This window comes from Falco cherrug, chromosome 6, assembly GCF_023634085.1.
Source record: "Falco cherrug isolate bFalChe1 chromosome 6, bFalChe1.pri, whole genome shotgun sequence".
NCBI lineage: Eukaryota > Metazoa > Chordata > Aves > Falconiformes > Falconidae > Falco > Falco cherrug.
This window is the reverse complement of record NC_073702.1, coordinates 81,852,384-81,875,760: the sequence shown is the minus strand read 5'-3', so window position 1 is coordinate 81,875,760 and position 23,377 is coordinate 81,852,384. Positions and strand designations below refer to the sequence as shown.

At 43.8% G+C, this 23,377-nt stretch overlaps 1 protein-coding gene across 1 annotated transcript in view; it reads right to left on the bottom strand.

The window, feature by feature from the left end:
• SLC35F3 (solute carrier family 35 member F3) overlaps positions 1-23,377 on the bottom strand; it is a 70,972-nt gene that overhangs the window by 31,871 nt on the left and 15,724 nt on the right. The window contains exon 2 of the mRNA XM_055714277.1: positions 20,990-21,314. Within this exon, the coding sequence (XP_055570252.1) occupies positions 20,990-21,314 (325 nt within the window). The remainder of the gene's footprint in view (positions 1-20,989; positions 21,315-23,377) is intronic.

Below are 23,377 nucleotides of genomic sequence, written 5' to 3'. Positions count from 1 at the left end.
TGCTACCCATTATTATTAATGTTTTTGGATGGGATACATGGCTGTTTTTCCACAGATGCCGTGCTTCAGAGGGCTGATCTGTATGTTTTAAAAATGTTAAATTATTTCTATGGAATTTTTCACATTTTGAAGGTTTTACTCTTAACATGGTAAGACATGGTGAAGCATCAAAAATCTCTGACCAGAGTCTGGTGCCACGGAAGCAGAAAAATACAAAGCAGTAGGGTCTTGTCATTTCCGTGCATGTGTGGAGGGAATGTCAGTGTGGTTTGGATCAGGCTGTTAACAGTACACACTGCTCTCCTTCCCAGTGACATTTTTTATGTACTTGTTCTTTTTCTTTTGTATTTTTATTGCCTACTAAACAGTTTCTTTTGGCTCTGCTTTGTGTGATCCTCAGTGCAAAGAAAACAGTTCTGTTCAGAGGGGTGCTTTGAAAACTGCCCTGATGAGGAGCGAGCTGGTGCCTCGCTGGCACCTAATGCGCTGTCCTGATCTTGGCTGTGAATCCACAAATTAGGATTTCAACCTAGCCATCGCTGAAGGTATTGATTTACTTTGTGAAAGACGGGAAACCAGAAAGGAGCCCTCATCTGCAACAGTAATAACACAGGAACTTTTTGGAACAAGATGAAGGACTCCTGAGTTAATGAATTGGAAAACCCATCTGCTGGTCCAAATGCTGTACTTGTGTTTTCAACATCCAAATTATTGAAATAGTAATACAGTGTAAACCTCCCCCCCTGCCCCGTCTGCGTCAGTGAGGTATTCACTCAGAGATGCCTGTGAAGGGATGGACCTGGACCACACAGGAATTACCAGCCTGGGTCCAGCCAAGCCCTGTCCTGTCTCCGGCAGCTGCCTGCAGTGGAAGCACTGGGGACATGGCACACGTGAAGAAATCCATCTCCTGGGACAACCTGCCACTTTCTCGTCTTTCTCTTACTGCTCTCCTGCTTCATCCACCTTGGATGCATTAGCCATGTACCCTCACTCAGCCTGTAAAGACAGTGTAGCTCCCTGCAGTTCAGGAGCACTGAGGATTAATTACCATTTCATTAATTAAAGCGCTCTGAACCACTTAGGTGTAAGTGCAGAGCCAAAATACAGCTCTATTGTCCTTGAAAGAATGATATGAACCACTGTGATAAGCTCCTGATCATCTGCTCAGCTCAGCTTGGATTTTGCCAGCCCTGGGGAGCGCGCTGCCTGTGCTTGGTCTGCCAAGTCTGGGACTCCTTCCCCTGACAAGGTGCCATCCATGCTGAGTGCCATGACCGCGCTGCTCCACAGGGTGGTTGGGATTCACTAAAACTACATCTCTGGAGGGAATCAGCATAGCAGACAGAGGAAGAGTCAGGATTATCCAGGGTGGAGATGCGCTGTCTAGCAATAGCACCTGGAAGACTTGTGAGAAGAGCCCTTTAAGTGGCAGAGACTGATTGCTCACAGTAAACTTGAGGTGACTCAGCAACATGGTATCTGGATTTGTCTCAGAAATGTGACTGACATTCCAAACTGCCAAATGAAAATGACAGCTTTTAACCTGGATTTTCCTTAATCAGAACAGATCGTGCATTTCATGCTAGAAATGTCCTGACCATTATCTGCTTCTGTGTTTATTACATTTGGATGTGCCTCTGGTAATGGCTTTAATAAAGTGCCTGGAATAGAGCCTGTTAAAAGAGTTTTCTTACATACAGATGCTCAGATACCATGCGACTGACTGTAGCACAGATGAATATCCTTTTACGATAGAGCGTTTCTAAAAATGTAAGAATATCAGGAAAGACCCTTATGTGCTATAACCTGATGTAAAGTCAAAAAAGTAATTTCTGTTCTTTGACTATTTTTTACTATGGGAATCAAACTCCTTTTAATCTATATCAGCAAAGCGTGCAGCACATCCATTTTTACAGCACTCACTTCTGGCTAAAATGAAATAGCTCTGTGACATGCAGCTGCAGTTTATGGCATCTTCCTGGATTTAATGGGTAGAGGGAGTTACAGGGAGTGTGGGACTGTGATTTTCTGAGCAAGACGGTAAGGGCTGTGTGCAATGAGCCTCCCTCCTGTTTGCTGGTTCTGAAAGCCAAGCTGCAGTGAGGAGAGCCAAGTGTTTGCCAGATAAGAAATTACCGGGTTCATTTGTCTTCCACCTTCTACTCCTGTGACATGCTTATTCCTTCCTTCATTTTGGAAAATGACCTTGTGATTCTTACTTCCAGGATCTCACTCTGCTTCCAGAGCAGCTGCACGGACAGCAGTGAAAATATCTGCTCGCTGCCATTACAGGGTAAAAGCACTGTTGGGGCAAAAAGCACAGGGTCTCCTTGCAGCAGGGAGTCAGCTCCTGTTGAACCTTGAGGCTTGCCACCTAGGAGAGAAGTGGACCTTATCTAGCCGTGATTAATGCCTGCCTTGTGGGCGTTTCTGCCCTGTCTTTTTTTTTTTTTTTTTAATAACGGATTTATAAACCCATGACTTAGACTATAATTGTAAAATGGCTTTTCTGGCCCTCTTCCAGATCTGTGGCTCCAGAGGTCAATATCAAAATGTGCTACATAATTTGGATCGGATACCCTTTGGTTGCAGTTATGGTCAGTGCAATTGCAGCCACGTACAATGGATTGCCTGGGAAATGAAAACGGTTGGGTTTATACCAGAAAGCGTGTGAGGAGGAGGCACAGTGCTGTTCTGAGAGTAGTTAAAAGCAGAGGAGAGGAGCATAGTTAGTTGGCCTGTTTCAGTGTGCCTGTGAATCCTTACACATACATAGCAGGGGGTGTTGCAGAATTTAACAGAATTACTGCTGGGGATGTATCACAGCCTACATATTCCGTAAGCACTTACCTCAGTTTAAGTTCAGACATAGATTAATGTAACCAGATAACTTGGTAGCATTATCTGTTATCTGGAAAAGCTGGTTTACATCTTTCTAAGATGCTAAGATTTTTTGCAACTTTGGATTCCATAAATGTCTTTTGGTTAAGCCAGCCCAGCCGTGCTGGGCTCAGTGCTGCAAGCTTTCTGGGGGAGCTTCACAGTGAGACTTGTCATTTGCCTGCTTCTCACATAGGGCTTCCTACATCACTGTCATTAATAGGACCTGGACATCTTCCATCACATTCTGACATGAACAGGGAGAGAATGAGGCGTTACGTTGGCAGAAAGCAGATCTCAGGCAAAAGAGGAATAAGGCCTTTGGAAAATGCTGGGTTTATCCTCACCTGTAAGGACATCGGTAATTGTTTCCCATCCTGTTCATCTGCCAGGTTGTGCTACTGCATCACATGCTGTGTTACTTAGGTTCATGGTGAGGACCATGAAGGGGTGAGAAAAGCATCCCCCCGACGTTCTCATCCTTGTGTCCAGCTTTCCCTTGGCAGGTACTGTGGGACCACAGCCCTCTTTCACAGGCTGCCAAACAGCAGCTGCAGAAGTCAGCGATCAACAGTTAAATGAAAAATAGCAGATTTTAGCAGGTATGTGCCTCAACCTCGACTGCAGGCTCTGTGGCACAGGCGCTGTGTTTGTTTCCCTGGTGGAAAAGCACCTAGCACGAGCTGCTGGTGCGTATCAGGATTTGCTGGATGCTGATTTCACACAAATATTAAGCAATAATGATACTTACATGGCTGTGTGAGCTAGGCAAAGGAGACAGGCTCAGATAATGAAGATTTAATCTAGCATGCATGCTAGGAGAGGAAGGGAATTAGAAGACAATAGAGAACAAAAACACATGAATGAATAGTTCAGCAAGGAAAATACGCATAGGCTTGAGTTAAGCCAGTGCCAAGCCCGGAGAAATAGTAAGAGGAAGAAGATTAAGACTAGGTCTCATTATTGCTCATATCATATGAAGAATGTGTAAGATGATGGATGTGTTAATTTGCTCACTGCATCTAAGTAGCTGAAATAGTTGGTAGGTGGGCTGAGCCACAAACCAAAATATTCCCAGCATGTGAGAGAGGCTAAGCAGGCAGCTTCAAGATTATATGGGAGAAGGGAGCAAAAAATATCAGTTGTCCTACAGGAAAACATGGAATAACACCTTGAAGATACATAGTGGGGAAAAATCTACCTAATTATTCTTGCTCTTCGGTTTTGATGTGAATTTTATTGCTATGCTCATTCAATAAAAATATATTTAACCTTTTCTCTTCAGGATCAATAGCACATGTAAAAAGAATGAACATACCAAGCTGAGGGTACATGGTCAATGCATTCTTAAAAGAGAGTTTTCCCTAATTACAGAGTATAATTTGTGAAATAACAAATAAATTATTATTTTACTGATTCCCCATATGCATGTTTACTCATGTTCACTGCCAGAATGGGGTAATTGTGTTTCATGAGAGGCTGTTATTAAAATTTAGAACATCCCCTGAGGTCTTTGAAAATTGAGGTTTACATGTGTTAGGAAACGGCTCGCAATCACATTCAATGCATACATAAATCATCCTAGAAAGTACACCAACAGAGACAAATGATTTGCTGTTGATGAGATTCATCACATTTCTCATGAAGGTAATATAAAAAGAATTTGACAAATAATCCATAGACAGCACAAATGAGGAAGCTGTGAGGAATTACTGGATTTCTTCACCTTTACACTGAAATCCTAAGAGGATCATGTCAAATTAAAAACATAAATTCATATTCAGGTACCTAATGCACTGACTTTTCCAGTGGGCTGAAGACTGTCACCACCCACTGATTTCAAAAGAAATTATGAGTGATCAAATCTGGATTTTAAAACAGAAGTAGAAAGGTTAAGCACGGCATCTCTTGCACAGAGCATCAGCCATGGTGGGATTCCAGCCCAGGAGAGAGTTGTAAAACCTTGCTGAGGGGGTGTTTCGCCTTTTGGAAGTGGGGGCAATACCTGTGCCTGGCTGTGGAGGAAGAAGCATGTACCAAACGCTAAGGATTTAAAAAAAAAATTAGGTGTATTGAGAATGAGGAGGGCTGTCCAGGGCATTCGTTTTCTACTGGACATCAGTGGGATGGGAAGGGGTGTAAATGGAGGGGAGAGCTCATCCCGCAGCCTGATGCCCCTGCACATGCAGGGCTCTGCCCGGGGTGGTGGCAGGGGGCTGGTGACAAGCCAGCCGGGGCACTCTGTGCTGCAGGTAACACCTTGCCTGTGGGCAGGTGGCTGGGGGTGCCTCGTCCTCCCTCGCAGGGCTCCAGCTCTGTTCATCCGTGGGGGAAAGGATTTTTGTAGCAGCACCCGGCAGGGCTTGCAGACAGATACTTGAGAATAAGCAGCCTTCCTGCTGTGAGAAGGCAGGTGTCGGCTCCCTCAGCAGACAAGCTGGGGCCTGATCCTGGAGACTGCTTTCCCACTGAGATCCACAGGGAAAGATAACATGCTGTGCGAAGGGATTTTCCCACCCCAGTCAAAGGCACAACCCCACATTTACCCTAGAGCTAGGAAGCACAAAATCTGTGGCTTCGTTTTCCTTTCAACAGTTTGTATTTTACAGGAGAGCTCCTGATCTGCAGCGCACTGTATGAAGACTGTCAGAAGTAAACCAGCCTGTTACTCCTCTGGGATGTATCCCTGCTGTAACAGGGTAAAGGGGCTCAGCATGTGTATTTAAATGGTGCATATATACACACATACATACACATGCACACATATGTACATGACCATAAGGAGACATTTCCAACAGCTTTCACTGCTGGTTCACCACTCCTTCCAATTGAGCCATTACAGTTTCACCACTATCTTCAGTAAGAGCAGAGAAGCCAGCAGCAGACCTCAGAAATACTACCTGAAATATCATGACACCTCACCAAGTCTCAGTAACAGCCATGCAGAGTCACAGTGCCCTGCCATATCCCTGTCCACCCCCCACGCGCCCACACCCCCTGCCCCGCTGTACACAGCGCAAAATCTGGCTTGTTTTACTGGGCATTGGGTAAACTGTGTTAAATTTGGCTCTGTCAATACTGCACCTACACAGCTAGAATAAAGATCTTCAGTGGCTGGGCTCAGCCCCTTCGCAAAACTTAATGCTCCATGATGAAACTGGGAGAGAGAGAGGTTACTCAATAAGCTTAAGTCCTTGAGAGAGAGAAAAAAATGTAGTGAACAGTAGTTCATATTGTTACTAATTTTAGTGTTGCATCTGAATTCCTTTTCAGATTGTTTCCCAGGAAGAGTGACAAGAGCAGCAATGTGGTTTCAGCCTCTCGGGTGAAACTATTTGTTCAGAAACCTGGCAAAGACGATGCCTGTTTTGCTGCCCTGCTTTCCTCTGGATCCCTAGCAGCAGTGAGCGCGCTGCTCCTCTGGCAGAGCAGTGAAGGCAGTGAACCTCACTGATGCACGTGTGCAAAACACCTCCAAGGTGTGCAGGGCTCTAGCTGGCTGGGGACGCCAGCTCAGTTCTCCCGTAGGATTGCTGGCTACTTTTGCAGTGCTGGAGAGCTAAGTCATCTTTGCCATACCCACACTGGGGCTACCCAAGAGGTACAGCCTGCTGAAGTCTCACTAGAGCACCAAGGACTGACAAGCTGAAGAGCTGCAGAGTGAGCTGACCGTCGGGGGAGGCAGGTGACCCTTTTGCTGAAGGGACCCCGCAGCAGAAACGGCAGCTTCTCCATTCATGCAGAAAGATCGGTGGCACACAGTGGTAGAAAGCAGGTGATACTCTCACCTAGCTGTAGTCATTTTCCATCCTGTTGTAAATCATGCCTTCTTGTTCATTTAGTAGTGCTGGGCTAGAACCAGCAGCTTTAGTCGCTGCACCAGAGCATGGGAGAGGTATAAGATGTATTGCAAGGACTGTAAGGCAGCTATTAGCAATCAGTCAGGCATACTGATGATGATGGGGACATCACCATGGTTTGTATCCAGTCTAATGGAAAAATAAATTAATTCATTCTTGGAGAAGCATAACATAACAAAACTGCATCATCAAATCTTGTCTGGTCAGTGCTGTTTGCGTCTTTAATTGCCAGGAAAAGGAGTGCACCAGAACACGGGAATTGTTACAAGCCCTGCGGAGGAAGGACTGACCAGGTAAGCATGCACTTGAGCCAGGACATGTATCTCAGCTGTCTGCATTTTGTCAAGGATGGAGGGACTGTGTTCAAAGCCTTGGGTGAGCCGAGTCCATGCCAATTAGATTATCTGCAGGAGCAAGTTAGATCAGCCATGACAAGCTAATTAAGATAGGCTTGCATCTCACCTGCTGCTGCCAGCCCCACAATATCCTTGGTGTGTCTGTCTGTGTGAGGATGGATTCACTCCGGCCTTAACTCCGAGAAGAAGAGAGGCTCCTGAAGAAGAAGCATCTTCTGGAAACCACATGTAGATGTTTATGCCTGTTTGGAGGACGGGGTCTTTTTGTGGATCTGACCCTGTATGCCAAGCCTTGCCCCTCAGGAAGACGCACCGTTCAGCATCACTGGAAATCAGTACTGTCACCCCTAAACTCCAGTAATTTAGCCAAATTAATTATTAAAGATACAGAAGATAACACTAGCAAGGAATCAGCAGGGTTTGCTATTTACTCTCTTTCAATTTGACTCACAAATGTTGCTGGAGAGCTGGCCAATTTCAGGTGACTTACACTAGTCCAGATTCTCATCTTCACCAACCCCAGAGCTGCATGGACATGAGATATTTTTGGTTTGAAAAGAGTGTAAATGAATTGAGAGTTTGGCTTACGGGGTGAGGGCTGGATAACATGATGACAGAAGGGCTTTATAAACATTTATTATTCAAAATCTCTTCTGCAAATGTGAATACGCCTAGGCAATTATCTCACTTTAGCTGCAGATGGGCAATTTTGATGCAATTATTATGCACCTTCAGTACTACAAAGCTTTCAGTGCCATTCCTTTTGAAAACGTCTGAATTAAACAGAATGACAAAACTAATGAACTACTGCATCTTTTTCCTGTCAGCTGCACAACATCTAGTAGGTGCCATCAGCACGCTTCATGCAGAGGAGCCACGTGGCCATGGCTGTTAGCCCAAAGCCATGCAAACACCAAGTTTCCCGCTGAAGGCAAATCCATCTGTAGCTTTCAGTAGCCATGTTACTTGAGGAAGGGTGCTTTGCCACTGCACATTTGGATCATGAGATTAGATCGATACCAAGACATTATTTGTCATCTCTCTCAAATTTCCCTAATGAGATGTTTCTAACATGTGCCTAAAATCTGTGGTTATTTACTGTTCTGCGCTAGACAAAGGCTTTTTGGGTAATGAGACTCCAGATACCAGCAGCATAATAGTGGAAAGTGTCTGAAGCCACACTGACAAAGAGAACAGTTTGTTTTTAGCACAATTGCTATGGAGGAAACACACTTGTCTCTAGTTTCTCGGAACCACTTGTCTCTCGTTCCTTGCAGCAAACATATCTGGGAAGCCAGCTGTTGTTTGGCTTTTTTTAATCCTTAAAACAAAACAAAGTTCAATAAATCTAAAGCAGCAGACAACATTTTGCAACTTGCCAGCCAAAAGTAAGGTCCACAATTAACTATACATATAACTGGTATGATTTTCAAGAGGAATGTCCTTCTTGTAACTCCTGTCTACTTAAAAATAAAGCCAATTCTCTGCTTACTTTTGACAAGATCTCAAGAAAGTATCTTTTTACAGTTTGGTAAATTTTGTTCGTACATGCATTCTTGTTAAGGAACAAATCTGTTAACACATGAAATAACTGTTGCTGGTATGATCTTCCCTAGATACTCCCAAGTGATTTGTTTGGACCCCTGTAACTTGGATGGCTGCAGAGCCCAACCAAGTGCTGGAATATTCCCTGCTAGCCGCAGGACTCAATGCCTGAGCACACTACAGCAAGCATGCTGTCCATTGAAATTGTATAGGACTTACTGCTTTAGCGTAGCTCATAGAAGGCTACAAGAACTATCATTCATGTGAGTGTTAGGTTTCATCAGAACGCATGCAATCTGCTCCCACAACAGGCCACATCTGGCCCACCGTCTCTGATTCCCCAGCACACACTAACCACTCTTTTCAGGCTCTTGCTTTTCAGACACCTGACAGCTCAGTTGCACGCTGATAGAAACCACCTCCCTTGTTTAAAACACCTCACTCATTTGGTCTGATGCCACCTAGCTCTTTCTTCACCTTCTCCCATCCGTACATGATTTAGCTGACCTTTATCACATCCCCCTACAGCTCCCCTTTGACATGATCAAGAGTCCAACTCGATTAAAAAAGCCATGTGGAACTTGATCAGGCAGAAAGTAATGGCATCATAGGAATCAGCATGGTTAAGTTGTTTGAAAAATCTATTAAATCGATAGACCTCTTTGTTAAATGCTATAAGACTTTCAGAGGGTTGGTCTTAATTGCTAAAAATTTCATGAGCAAGCGTAGGTCTGCAGGTACGTTAATGGAAGGCAGCTGATCATTTGGCTGTAGGTCACTGTATCCTCCTCTGGGATACTCTTTCGCAACATTTAGGTTTTTCTACTTCAGTTCTCCAGAATCAAAAGACACTTTTTAAAAAACACTGGAGGGGATTAGGGTGAATGTCAATCTGGTCAGCACCTGAATTGCCCTCTGAAAGAAGGAAAGACAGAACACATCTAAATAGTTATTAACTTGATATTTCTAATATTCACTGAGCCAGACCCTTCTCTGATAGAAATCAGCATGCTGTGATGGGACTCCGTGGAGCTGTGCCAGCTAAGGTCAAGTGCTGACTGGACTTATCACATTTAATATAGAGAACTTAATGAAATACTGAAAATTCTATGTGAAAATTTGTTTTACTATGAAAAGCAAATTAATCAGAAATACTTGATAGTGTGTTAATACAATTTAAAAAAAAATAATAAATAAAATCCTTGGGGTCTGAATCAACATGTTACTGTCTGAGGACAGACAAATATTTAAGGTGGCTCTGGCAAAAAAGGGTGAACAGCAGCAGAACAGGTACCATTCATGGCAACACATTCTAGTACATGTAATTTTGGGATATCTAGAGATGGCACATTAAAAGATGCAATGAAGTACACATAAATGTAAATAGTAATAGTTATGCCTCATTCAGTGTCTGCTGAATATCACTAACCATTAACAAAATAAAAAAGTAGATATGATGTGGCTCTGCACTGAGCAGGTTGGACTAGAAACCTCTCTCCCCAGGTCCCCAGTAACCAGAATTACTCCATGTTCCTATGACCTGATGTTCAGGATATCATGGTGAGATGGTCTAACAGCAGCACCATTTTTTAGATAGTAAAAATATCAGACAGCATTACAGAGCTGTAGCTTAATTTTTATTCTAGGTACTGTTAGGAGGCACTGAAAGCAGAGGTGCAATTCTCACTATTTTCTAGTGTGCTATTTAGTAAGAGAGCTTTTCATAGCTGAAAAATTATCCTTCTGTACTTGGTAATCTATACGTACTCCAGCTGAAAGCATAATAAGCTGGACTAGTGAAGAAAGCTGTAGTTTCAGTGCAGAAGAAGTAGCATACAATTTTCAGTTGGCCTGGCTGGCCTCTACAATAGAAACAGTGAAGAGAATTAAGTTAAAAAGACCCAGTATTTTGGCAAAGCAAAACATTTTTTAGCTGCAATGGAAAGGCAAATGCCAGATAACATAAAGAAATTGAGTCCTCCTGTAGCGAATGGACCTGGGCTCATCCCATCCAAGGGTGCCCCGTGTTAGCAAAGTACTACATGAAGGTTAACACCACCCTGTCACTGAAGGGACATTCACGATGACTTGAGATCCATGGGATTTAACATTTGCGCCTGCTGAAAGAGACGGGGGATACCATCCTTCATGTAAGGCTGCCAGAGGCCAGTTTCCCCTGTGGGAGTTTGAATGTTTCACTGAGGCAGTGGAAGGTTTTCAAAGACATGAAGGAAATGTTGCATCAGTCTCTTAAGTGCTTGTGAAGTCATAGCTTCAGTAAATAAGTAAACAGCCCCCCCCGGCTCCAAAGAGAAGGAACACAATTTATAAATTAACAAACCAGAAGCAACTGACACCAGCTCCATGTGGGGAAGCACTCAGTCGGAGAAAGGAGGGACAGGGAACAGATCAGGCAGCCACAGTGGATTTGGTTAGTGTAGGCTTGCTGAAGAACAAGAGACCCAAATGACATGGCAAAGACCATAAAATAAATGAGGCTCTTTCCTTTAAACTTGCTGAGATTTAGCCCTAAACCCAAGGACTGACAAACAGACCAACAGCGGGGTTGTTTCTTTTTCACAGTTAGGCTGAAGTCACCTTCACTGACTGTCACCGAAAGCAGGCGAACAAAGTAACAAAACCAGATCTTGTTTGTCTTCCCTATTTTGGATCGGACTCCCTGGCAGAAGCTACCACCTGCAAAAGTGTTTTAGCACTGGAAAACACAGAAATGGTCGTACATGGGTGTGCAAGCACATCTACAAGAAGGGCAGGAAGGAGGATCTGTGGAGCTCCAGGCCTATCAGCCTGACCTCGGTGCCAGGGATGGCTACAGAGCATATCATCATATCATCCTGAGTGCCATCACATGGCACAAACAGAACAACCAGGGGATCAGGTGCAGCCAGCATGCGTTTAGGAAAGGAAGGTCCTGCTTGATGAACCTGATCTCCTTCTACAACAAGATGACCCACCTAGTGCATGAGGGAAAGGCTGTGGTTGTTGTCCACCTAGACCTTAGTAAAGCCTTTGACACTGTCTCCCACAGCATTCTCCTGGAGAAACTGGTTGCTTGGCTTGGACAGGTGTATGCTATGCTGGGTTGAAAGCTGGCTGGACGTCCGAGCCCAAGGAGTGGTAGTGAATGGCGTTACATCCAGCTGATGGCTGGTCACAACTGGTGTTCCCCAGGGCTCAGTGTTGGGGCCTGTCCTGTTTGATATCCTTCTCAATGATCGGGACAAGGGGACTAAGTGCTCCTTTAGTAAGTGTGTAGATGACACCAAGCTGGGGGGGGGGAGTGATGACCTGCTTGAACTCAGCAAGGCTTTGCAAAGGGACAGGCTGGACCGATGGGCCAAGGCCAGTTGTATGAGGTTCCACAAGGCTCACTGCTGGGTCCTGCACTTGGGTCACAGCAACCCCAGGCAGCGCTACAGGCTGGGGCAGAGCGGCTGGGAAGCTGCCTGGTGCGAAAGGGCCTGGGGGTGCTGGTTGATGGACATCTGAACAGGAGCCAGCAGTGTGCCCAGGTGGCCAAGGTGGCCAGCAGCATCCTGGCTTGTAGCAGACACAGCGTGGCCAGCAGGACCAGGGCAGTGCCTGTCCCCCTGCGCTGGGCACCGGTGAGGCCGCCCCTGGACCCCTGTGTTCAGCTTTGGGCCCCTCACTGCAGGGGGACGTGGAGGGGCTGGAGCGTGTCCAGAGCCGGGCAGGGGGCTGGGGCAGGGGCTGGGGCACCAGCCTTGTGAGGGGCGGCTGAGGGACCTGGGGGGGTTGGCCTGGAGAGGAGGGGGCTCAGGGGGGGCCTGATCGCTCTCCGCAGCCGCCTGACAGGGGCCGTAGGCAGCGGGGGTCGGTCTCTTCTCCCGGATAACGAGCGACAGGACGAGAGGAAACGGCCTCACGTTGCGCCGGGGGAGGTTTAGGTTGGGTATCGGGAAAATTTCTTCAGGGGAAGGGTGGTGAAGCGTTGGGACAGGCTGCCCAGGGAGGTGGTGCCGTCGCCACCCCTGGAGGTGTTTAAAAAATGCATAGATGCAGTGCTGAGGGACATGGGCTTGTCAGTCTTGGGGTTAATGGTTGGACCTGATGATCTCAGGAAAGGATTTTCCTAGCTAAATGATTCTATGATTCTGTGATTCTATATATGAACCTGTCTGCCCATCAGCTCATATCTTACTATTGTTTCCCTCCAAAAAAACCCCTATGGATGTTCACGGACATTTTGTAGTTGCTTGACAGGGTTTTTCAATTTATGATGCCCTGCTCATATACCTACATTGCTGCCAACCTCCACCTTTGGCTATTTCTCCCTTTTTACCAGCTATAGCTTTGCCTAACAAGTAAGGGTGGCCAGCTGCCACAGACCCAGCCTGAACAGGATCTTTAGCCAGGTACTTGTGCATTTATATAAGGCTGCTTTTTTATACAAACACAAACAATCCTGGGAAATCTGGACATGGTCCATAACCACTAGGCAGCTGGACAAAAAGGTTTTTTCCACTTCTGTAGTACTGCCAGCCTCCAACACTTCTCACTGTATCATCCGTCTTTATTGAGAGCTGTTAATTTTAGCTGTGAAGTCTGTTGCCATACAGGCATTTTCCTTTTTTAAAGCAGCTTTAAAGGTATCTGCCTTCAAGGTATTTTGACCAGATCTAGGCTGAAAAAAATGCATAATTATTTATCACTCCTTCCTGAGTTTTGTTGTAGCTTTTGTTGCTGTTGTAAACAGCATGGGAGAACCTGTCTAGGACAGTGCCCTCTGCTCAATGAGTTTGTGTGCTGGGTGTCAAGGTACTTGATACAATGACAGGTGAAACACATTTTGCAAAAAGGCCAGCTGTGAACTCTGTTTTCTTCCATGTTGTGATGATTACGATTGGAAAAAACACCATATCCATGCTCACCTCAGCTTTCTGCTTCTTTCCTCACACAGTAAACACAATCACACACTCTTGTCCCAGTCCCTTTTTTCCTTTGCCAGCCATAAAATGCAGTTACTTTCCTGTTTGTGCATGCAGGTCTACGCCTGGAGGCGGCGAAGAGAGGAGGTGACCTCTGGGGTCCCTTCAGCCTGGCTTGCTTTGGTTCCACAGTCTCAGCCAGTGCAGAGAGATCAGCATGGGCAGGATCAGTACAGGTGGATTTGCTCTTGAGCTCTTGGGAGAAAAGCCCTAGCAGCATGGAAACTTGGCAGCTTGCTTTCCTAACCAGAGGGAGAGCCAGTGAATGAAATGCACTTCAACTACTGACCAGAAGATTGTTCAGTGCTGCAAGACACCACATTTTTCCCAAGCAAAAGCCATTACATAAACACATTGTTTCATAGCACATGCCCTGTCTGCAGGTAACAAGAGCAATTACTTCCCTTCTAGTCCTTGCTTCAAGCACTGTTACCTCATAGGAGGCATATAATGTGATTATTTTAGAGCATCTGTTCAAGCCACAGCAGAGAAGAGAAAAATAATGGAGCAAGAAGACAAAATTATAGGACATCACTTAATTCAATCATCCTTGGAGTGATTTTGCAAACCAAGCTCAAGATTAAAGAACATGTGTTCCTCCTAATCGGGCAGTACCCAATTTTTATTCTCAACTAGCATTCCACAAAGGTCCAAAGGCCCAGAAGAGGTGATCCTCAACAGATGAAGGAGCTTCAGATTAAGGGGAAGCTTTTCACATTGCATCAATGTTAAGCTCTTTTCAGAACATCATGGTCCGAAATACAAATGCAATCTCCAAGTATAAACTGCGAGACTAAGCTAGAAAGGACTGGTTTCCTAAAGAAGGACCCGTGACCATTTTCTCACAAAAGCTAAAACACAAGGCAGTATTAGCTACCTGAATAGAAGGAATTAGCAAACTAGTCAAACAGAATTTTGAAGAACTTCTCGTGAAGGTGTTTGAGGATATGTAAAAGCCGGGGTAGGTTCAGAAAGGAGGTAAGCATATAAATGCCACCTTACGTTCCTGAGACCACCATGCAGGCTGTGCATTGTGAGAGCCACCTCCAGAGAAAGTGGGACTTCAGCATTAATTTTGGGGCGTCCTGCCAGCCACTCACATTGTGAGTCCAATGTAGGTAGCTCCAATGTAAGCTCCCATAGCATGCACTTGAGGAACAGAAAAACTACCACCTTGAACATGCCTCTGGGAGCAGATTTTTAAGCTTGTCAATGGAACACATCAAAAGGAGTGCCACAACTCTAGTTAGGCACCTAACTCTGGGATGGTGGAGGTCTCCCACTAGCAGCTACTTTGGCTAACAGACTGTGTTCTTCCTCAGCCTTTCCTTACATGTTTACCTTACATGCCTTACATTTGTGTCTCCTCTGTAGGTGTTTGCTCTCCCCATGCATTTTGGGAGGAAAGCAGGTACTCAGCTTCAAGCTGGCAGTGCTGGAATACGCATTGTGGCACTGAGGAGCTAGCTGTGGCAGATTTCCTTGCTAATCTAATTCCTGGTACTGTCTTTAGTCTGTAGAGAAGACTTCTGTGAACAGGAGGTTACTTCAGAAAAACTCTGGAGCTGGAGGACTACCTCTTTTCTCAAGAACAGGCAGCCTGAAGAGCTTATTTTTGACAGCCGGCTGAGGAATTTTTGTTTCAGGAGCCACAAAGAGCAAGATACCATGACATTAATCTTTAATCAACTAAGAAAACAGGTCTCCCCAGGGAAGCAGCTGAAATGATGACTTATGTGGTCACCTGGCAGTAATGCAGCATCGCTGTATTATGTCAAGGCAGCAGTGAGAAGGCACATCCAGAATTCCCGTGGGGTGATGCACCCCTATCCCATGTCCCACAGCGACACACTTTCCTTTTCAAAACGAAAAAGACAGCAGCTACCACAGGTTTCATCAAGAAGAGGTAATTACTTAACTTTGAGAAACAGAATTTAACAACAGCATCATCCTGAGCTCTGTGGCTTGGGCTTCAGCTGAGCTAAGCTCAAATAATACGTTCCCTGACCAAGCCTGGTGTTGTATGATGTATGTATGGACACCGGACAGACGCCCATCAGTACTGCCCCTACCACAAACACCATGATGTTCCAGCAGAAGGCTTCCTTACTACTGCTACTTGCTGCTAGTACAATTTGGCCTTGTCTTCAGCCAGAACCCCTGGAAGAAAAGTGCAGGTTCAGTGAAAAGTCTCAGAAGTGATACAGTGGCCCATCAATAACACATGCCAACAACAGTTGAGATGTCTTCAGGGGAGATACAGATGACTACAAATATGATAAACCTGTTGCACAATATTATCCACATCTTCTTTTAAGTAATCGCTTCAATACCAAGCACAAAGATAAGTCCTGAAAGACTGCTATAGAGATCCAACTGACTTCATCTGGAGTTACGCCTGGATTGTAACTAACTCAAGTAAGAATCTGATGCTATATCTTTTAATTTCATGGGTTCTTTTTGGTTTTTTTGGTTGTTGCCTTTTTTCCCCCAACAAGCTAATGGGGACTTGAATTGTAAAGTGATTTTATTTTGAGGAACACAAAATAAATAGGTATTATTTTAAGGCTAATGTACTGAACTAGACAAAGAGTTTATGAACTGAAGTTTTTTGAAAGAAAACATGCTTCATTGGGTGACGTTTGCTAAAAACACTTGCATTCATCATGTCTTGATGCCTTCATAGCTTATTTATGACTCTGTTAATGCTGTCTGCTCTGGTGGTGAAGCTCCCACCTAAGTAGTAATATAAATCAGTAGGATGTCAAAAGTCAACCACACTGCAACATTTTAATGCTGCTGGGTAAGATAGACTCATGAATACAAAATGCTGAAAATCAATAGTAAAAAAGCATTCAGTCATGCCAAATCAAGCTCTGACCTTCTTCCCCCTTCGAGTGGGGGTATTGTGGCCAAGCAGTTGGTTACAGTGCTGCGTGGCCAGGTTCTCTGCCTGCTGCAGAAGAGGAGGGCAGTGCCTACGGTGCAGTGAGTTGCACTTTCATATGAGTTAGGATCAGAGTAATGGACCCAACTCCTGGAACTGGGGATTGCCAGGCTAGTGCCTTGTCTCCTCCACGCTACCAGAAATACATGTGAAACACATTTAGAAACTGGCCCACATTCTCCTGGACATCACGTGAAGCTGTGGCACCGATAATTTCTGGCCACTGAAGAGCTAAGTCTCAATTCTGAGCCCATATGCATATAAAGCAAAAGTCTCTTGTGAAGTTAGTATGTTGGTTAAACAGAGTAAGTGAGACCTACTATATTAGTCCCTCTACCACTGCTGCCCCAGTAGTTTGGTTCAGCTTCAAAGAAATAACTATACTTTGGTGTTACCTGCAATTTTTTTCTTTCTTTTCGAAGAAAAATCTTCAAATTCTGAAAGATTAGTGGCAGCTGTTTTTGGGGGCAGTATAGAGACAGTGAAAAGGTGATTTCACTGATTCAGTGAAAAAACATATTAAAACATGCTCAAGTGTGGTTGCAGATCAGTGCAGGTACGTATGATGATTCTTTCATTCATTCTTTCATTCTTTCATCAGGTGCATTCAAGGTTGTAAAAAAAGATATAGTTTTAGCTTCTGCTTTTTTCTTTCGCCCTAATGCTTTATAAAATAAAAATCAAGATCTAAAGGATAAACAAATAAATAAATAAATAATCACTCAAACCATTTTGGAAAGTCCTGCCTTTTCCTTCTCAAAAAAAACCCCATTAGATAAGATCATACCATCCAAATAAACAAGCTTTCTGAGGTATTATCCTTCTAAAATGTGAACCCAACCCTCCGTTATTCCCCCCGTTGGCACACACAGAGTGAATCTTTATAAAAGGTGTGTTTTGTCCTGCCTAGAGATACACAAAGCTAAGCAATACCTTACAGAGATTTTAATTTAATCTTTCATGGAGCCAGGGAGTTTTAAGCTCTAGTGCTTTTAATTTATGTTACCTCATAAATTAATAATGTAGGTATGACGGAGGGTAGCTCATCAGATTAAGTATGTCATTTTATAAAGCAGTTCGGAAGCAAAAAGTATGAAGCCAAAATAAAGTACTCTTAAATGATCCATTAGTCACATAAATCATTACATGTGTTATTTCTGGTCTGGGCAATGGTTGAAATGAATGGTAATTTAGTTACTGTAATTTTATTTTAAGCTAGTAAGCACTTGCACAAGAAGTAAGAGAGTGACTCTGACCCTGGCATGCTCTTCTTGGCCTGCCAGAGCTCTCTGCGTTGCTCCCCACACATGCAGTCCTGCGCCAAGTGAGCATGGGACACGTTCTCCCTGAGCAGTCTACACTGGGGCACAACTCTGGCATTTGATGGAGCTGCACAGGGAGCCTACAGCAATTTGGATGTGAATGCATGAGTTTTGGTTTGCTTTGAAGAGTGACTCTCTCCCCACGCTGTGGACACAACTGATAGTCCACTTCAGCTCAAACAGCAAGTTCCTTACCATGCAATATGGGTCAATCAGAAATCCTTAATATTTTACATTATTGCCTAGTACTCAAACTCTTATAAAGAAACTGAATAAACCTGCTCTTAAATTGAATGTGCTACTATAAAATATTGGTGGAAATATTTATTACAGGTATATAGGCTATAAAATGGGGGGAAAAATATAAAAATCTGTGCAGCTCTAAACTGGTTTGTGTCCGTGACAGGTATGTCTTTCTGTGAAGACTACAAAACATACAAATTTATATATTTACAGCATAGTATATACACATACTGGTACAATACAATAGGAATTAAAAACCATAATAAACCATATAACCTGTATAGGAAGGACTCTACATCTATTCACTGTTGCTACATTTTATCATCCTCCTTTTGTGCATTTTTCCTAATGTTTGCTGTTCTTTACATGCTCTTTGCCGTGCTGCGGGAGGCTGAGCTGCCCAGCCCTGCTCAGGGGGGGTGGCTGCGCAGGTGGGCTTTGCTGCCAAAAAACATTAGGTGCCTGTGGATTTTAGCAACCTGCGTAGGCAAGATGTGAGAATCCCTTCCTTCACTACCTCACTGCTAAGGTGACTTAGATGCCATATTTCCACCCTCTCCCACTACCACCTTTTCATTTGTCTCATTGCAAATTCCTCCCAGAGAGCTCAGATAAAATATAAAATATAAATGAAGGTGAAGGATAAAAGAAGCAGAAAGCAATTAAGCAAGTTTCTTGTTAGTTCCAGGTCAGAATTTTCTCATTTTAACTTTCCAGAAGTCCATGAAATGCCTCCCTAACATGTCCAACTATGCCCTGAGTGCAAGCTTTCCTGAAGATGGTAATGCCTCATACAGAGCTACAGAGTCTTTGTACATGTCTTTCTCCCTCTATATGCATATATATATATAAAATACGTAAAAAAATTTAATATATATATATAAAAAATACATTAAAAGGAGGAATAATTAAGAGGGGATGCTGGAATGCAATGCTTGGCTTTTCTGATGTACATGCATGTGACATCTCAGCTGTGTGGAGCAAGCAGATGAACAGTAATTCTTTTCCCAGTAGTTCTTACTGCAGCATCACTGAAAGGTCGCAGTTTAGACACTGGACATGCTGAGGCAGACACTATGTAAACACATGGTGAGGGACAGTTCTCCCTCCTCCCTAAAGGACTGCTTCATCCAAATGAACAGAGTACAAGGAAATCAGAGGTCTGTAGTGACTTGCTCAAAACCATAAAATAAATCTGCAGCAAAGCTAGGAATCAAAGCGGTATCTCCAAATGCCCAAGTCTACCCCGACACCAAGAAAATACTCTGCAAATTAACCCTATTCAACCTGCTGGTCAGACACACAAATGCACATTCTTTACCAAGCCTGCTGCAAGTTTACTTGTAATGATGTACCCCTGCAACCCAAACAGGCTGCAGGGCTTGCACCTGCTCTTCAACTCAGCCATCATTTAATTAAATGGAAGACATAAAACTACCAACCATATCAATTAACTGCAGCAACAAAATGTATAATGCTCTGATTTTAACCCCAGGGATCTGGCGAACCACAACCACTCACCCCAGGAATTCAGCAGTATTTAAAACATGCAGCTGTAAAGAAAAATAATTAAAACCCAAAGAAACAAAAAGGTAGCTGTTTTGGGCTAGCATTTGTTATTGTTTTTAAATTAAAGTGTTGCTTTCTCTGACCTCCATATTTATCTCACCTTTGAAGCAACCATGTTTGCTGTGGAGTAAACAAATACAAACCAAAGACTGAAGTGCAGGAAACATGGCCTCTTATGAAAATGCCTTTAAAACTTCTGGATACTGCTCTAAGACCTGCAGTCAACAGTGAAATTCCTTTATTTGCAGCCCCTGAATGATTTAGAAGATGAAGAAACTCTAACGATGGCTAAGCAGCAAAATGTCAGCATGTATAACCTTAGTCCTAGTCATCTGCAGGTAGAGCATTTCCTGAGCACCCTGGCTTCTTAGGTTTTTCCTGTATTAAGTTTCCACCTCGCTGCGGCACAGCTGGAAGCTGAGAAATGTGTACCTCTTACTGTTTACTTTCGGAGCGACTTCATTAAAAAGTTGTGAGCCCCACTGTGTAACAGAAGGGGAAAATGTTGTTCACATCCTTCCATGTATCAGAGAAGCTTTCTGACACAGGACATCTTGAAGGCTGAGTCATCCCACCTGTCCCAGACACCTCTCAGGCCAAATACGAGAGGAGCTGAAGGAGCGCTCACCAAGAGGCAGTCCTTCAAGCAGCCAGAGCATCAGCCCCTCACGGAGGACGGGCACTCAGGGTTTTCCACGAGAGCTTCAGGCTCTGTGGGTTTGGCTTGCTGTAAAGACAGGGTGTGCTGAAGACAAAGTGCTGCCTTTGGTTAGGACCTTCCTTCCTCCCGGAAATAAACACAACAGCTCCAGTTTAACTGGGATCAGAGCTTGGCCTTTGATGTCACGCCAGGAAAATGCTGCAGTACTTCTTACTTGGCTGTTCAAGGCATTGCACTAGTCCTGAGTTTCAAAAAGAAAAGCTTGCTTAGCTTACTCAGGGATTGTCATAAAAGTCAGCTGTGGGTAGAGGAAGAAGATACTAATAAAAAAATGAAGTTCACAGACGTTTGAACAGAAAACTCCTGAGAAGTGATTGCAGAAAATGCGGACTTTCATTACATGACATGTATGTATTGGAAATAAACCTGGATTTCTTACTGCTGGAGTGAAATCGTATTAAGAATAATAACATAGCACTTAGCACAGGACACAATGAGTTCAGAGCATCTTTTAACAAACCTGGAGAGGAAAGCAAACACGAGCTTGATTTAACTGACTGATCTGAATAAAATGTCTGTAAGATGCAGAGCAGCATGCAAGAGCCACAGGAGAAAAAACAAAAGCTCCCATACCTGTATCTTTGCTTTGGAGACTGCTTTTCAGTTGACTTAAAAACATGTCCAAGATAATACAAAGGAAAGAATAAAAAGTTCCAGTTTGTTGCAAACCATGTTAGAGTGAAGGGTGCATCAAATTTCTTAAAGGTCAGTTTTGCTAGCTGGGTTGAACCCGACCAAGAGGAGCAGACACCCAGGACTACAGCCACACCCCAGAAAATCTTCTTTAGTTGTGTCACAGAGCATTTCCAGCAACAGCGGTTCACCCTTCCACCACCTTCCACCCCGGCTTGCATCTGTGCTTCGGCTGGGGCTGGAGACTCCCGGGAGCGCTCATCCCCTGGGAAGAAGAAAACACAAGGCTTACTAAGGAAATCCAACCTGCATTTTAATTTTCACATCCTAGGCCTTTCTGAAGTCACGTAGAGCTTTACCAGTAAAAGAACGCACCAGATCTTGCCAAAAAATGTCCTTCATTTCTAGATCATTGCAAAGCCTCTGGTTCAACCGAGGCATAATTACAATGTAAATAATAATTATCACCTCTAGATTTAGAAGCCACTGGGTAAAATGGAAATGAAAATTACGTGTTGGTCTGGTGTACATAGAAAGGCTTAACATACCACTTAAACTGATGCTGTTAGGATGTGTAAATGAATGAAAAACACAGCATTGAGTTTAATAAAGCAACAAAGGGGATTATGAGAACACTTGGAATTGTTATTGTCTTGGAAAATGCAGACTTGGGCAGCTTATGGAATATGGTGTTTCTTAAAAGGATGAGGGGGGACAATTGTATTTAGTCTTACAGTTAAGCACAATCACTGCAATGTAAGTAGCATGATTAATATTGAACTTGGATGACCAGGCATTTCAGTGATCCCTAGAAAAACAGCTCTCCTGAGGCTGTAGCCAGATGGCAAAAATTAGACCAACCCACAGGCTGCCCTGAAGAGCATCTCAGACTAGGAAACCCTAACTTTTTTTAGCTTGAGTCCTGCACCAAATGAGACTGGACTGGAACTTTGCTCTGGTTCCTAGAACTAGCATGCCACTGGAAATTTCTCTCCTAAAATATCTTGCCCATTACATCCTTAAACATGAATTGTTACAGCCCTGCTATTGTACCACTATCGGCTGATACCGTATCCAGCTTGTGCATGAATGAACAAAGTGAGGTTAGGTGGTTCAGTTCCCACAGAGATCAAAACGTGCTGGCAGACCTCAGCAGCACGCCACTGCCTTTAACGGCTTTCTACCTGCCTTTCTCCTTTCTCAAATTCACTCCATTCAACTTCCGCTAAAGCTGTCAGTCACCCGCACGCAATACTCAGCAGTGATTTCTCTTAAAGGCTGACTTCAGTTTAGTTGGTCCCTTCACTTGAAGGAGAATGTAATAGTCATTCATGTTGAAAGCCAGGAACCTACAACTTCAAGTGTGCAGAGGTCACTTCATGCATTGGAAGGTGAAAAGAGAAATATAAGTACAGCCAGGACAATGAGAGACTATTATTGCCAAACATTCATGTACGTTCAAGGCGGACTAAGAGAGATGCACACACAAAAAATCCTTCCTTATCCTGGTGAGAATCAGTATTTGGAATGGAAAATCTCCTAAAACCTCTTATTTTAGGTTAACCTAGATTTGTATTTACACAAGCTAATACATTATTAAAGAAAAGGTTTATTCCAAATGAGAGGATTATTTAATTATTTCTTTACAAACAAGAAATGCATTATCTGAGCTAAGAGTACCATTAGTTTGCCTAGTAAAGCTGTAATTTGCAATGGGAAAAATTGTGGCCTCTGTTTGATATCTTGAAATCTAAAAAAGAGTGTACAGCAGCCAAGGTAGAAAAATCTAGTCTTTCTGAGCGGCTTTAAGAAGATGGGGATGCTGCTGATCTCTCCGTTTATTTCAGTTTTCAATAGAAGATTGTGTGGGCAGCCTCCCACATAACAGAAGACGCACCAGCAGGCCAATGAGTTATCCAAAGTTAATGTGGCTTCGTATTAAACAAGTAATGGAAAGGTTACAAGCTACCATCCAAATGTTACAAGAGGCTAGAAATGAAAAGAGGCTGCCTGTGAACCCTTAGCTCATTCAAAATAATTTTAATAAGTTTTCTTTGCGATACATTGCTTGTAACTAATGTTTGTGTCACTCGCTGCACAGACCAGTCAGGGTTCAGTTTACCGAACAGCAGTACATTCATTTCTTTCAACTTCACCACATAATGGGCAGCTGCCAGTGCTCTTTGCTGCCTACCACACAAGTCCTGCAGTGAATATGGAATTTTTCCTTTCCTCTTGAGCTTTTCTGCTGGGCACTGTCACTGTAACACCAACCACTTCACACACCCTAACAAGCTATAGCGTTCTTCCCATGGACCACAGGGATTT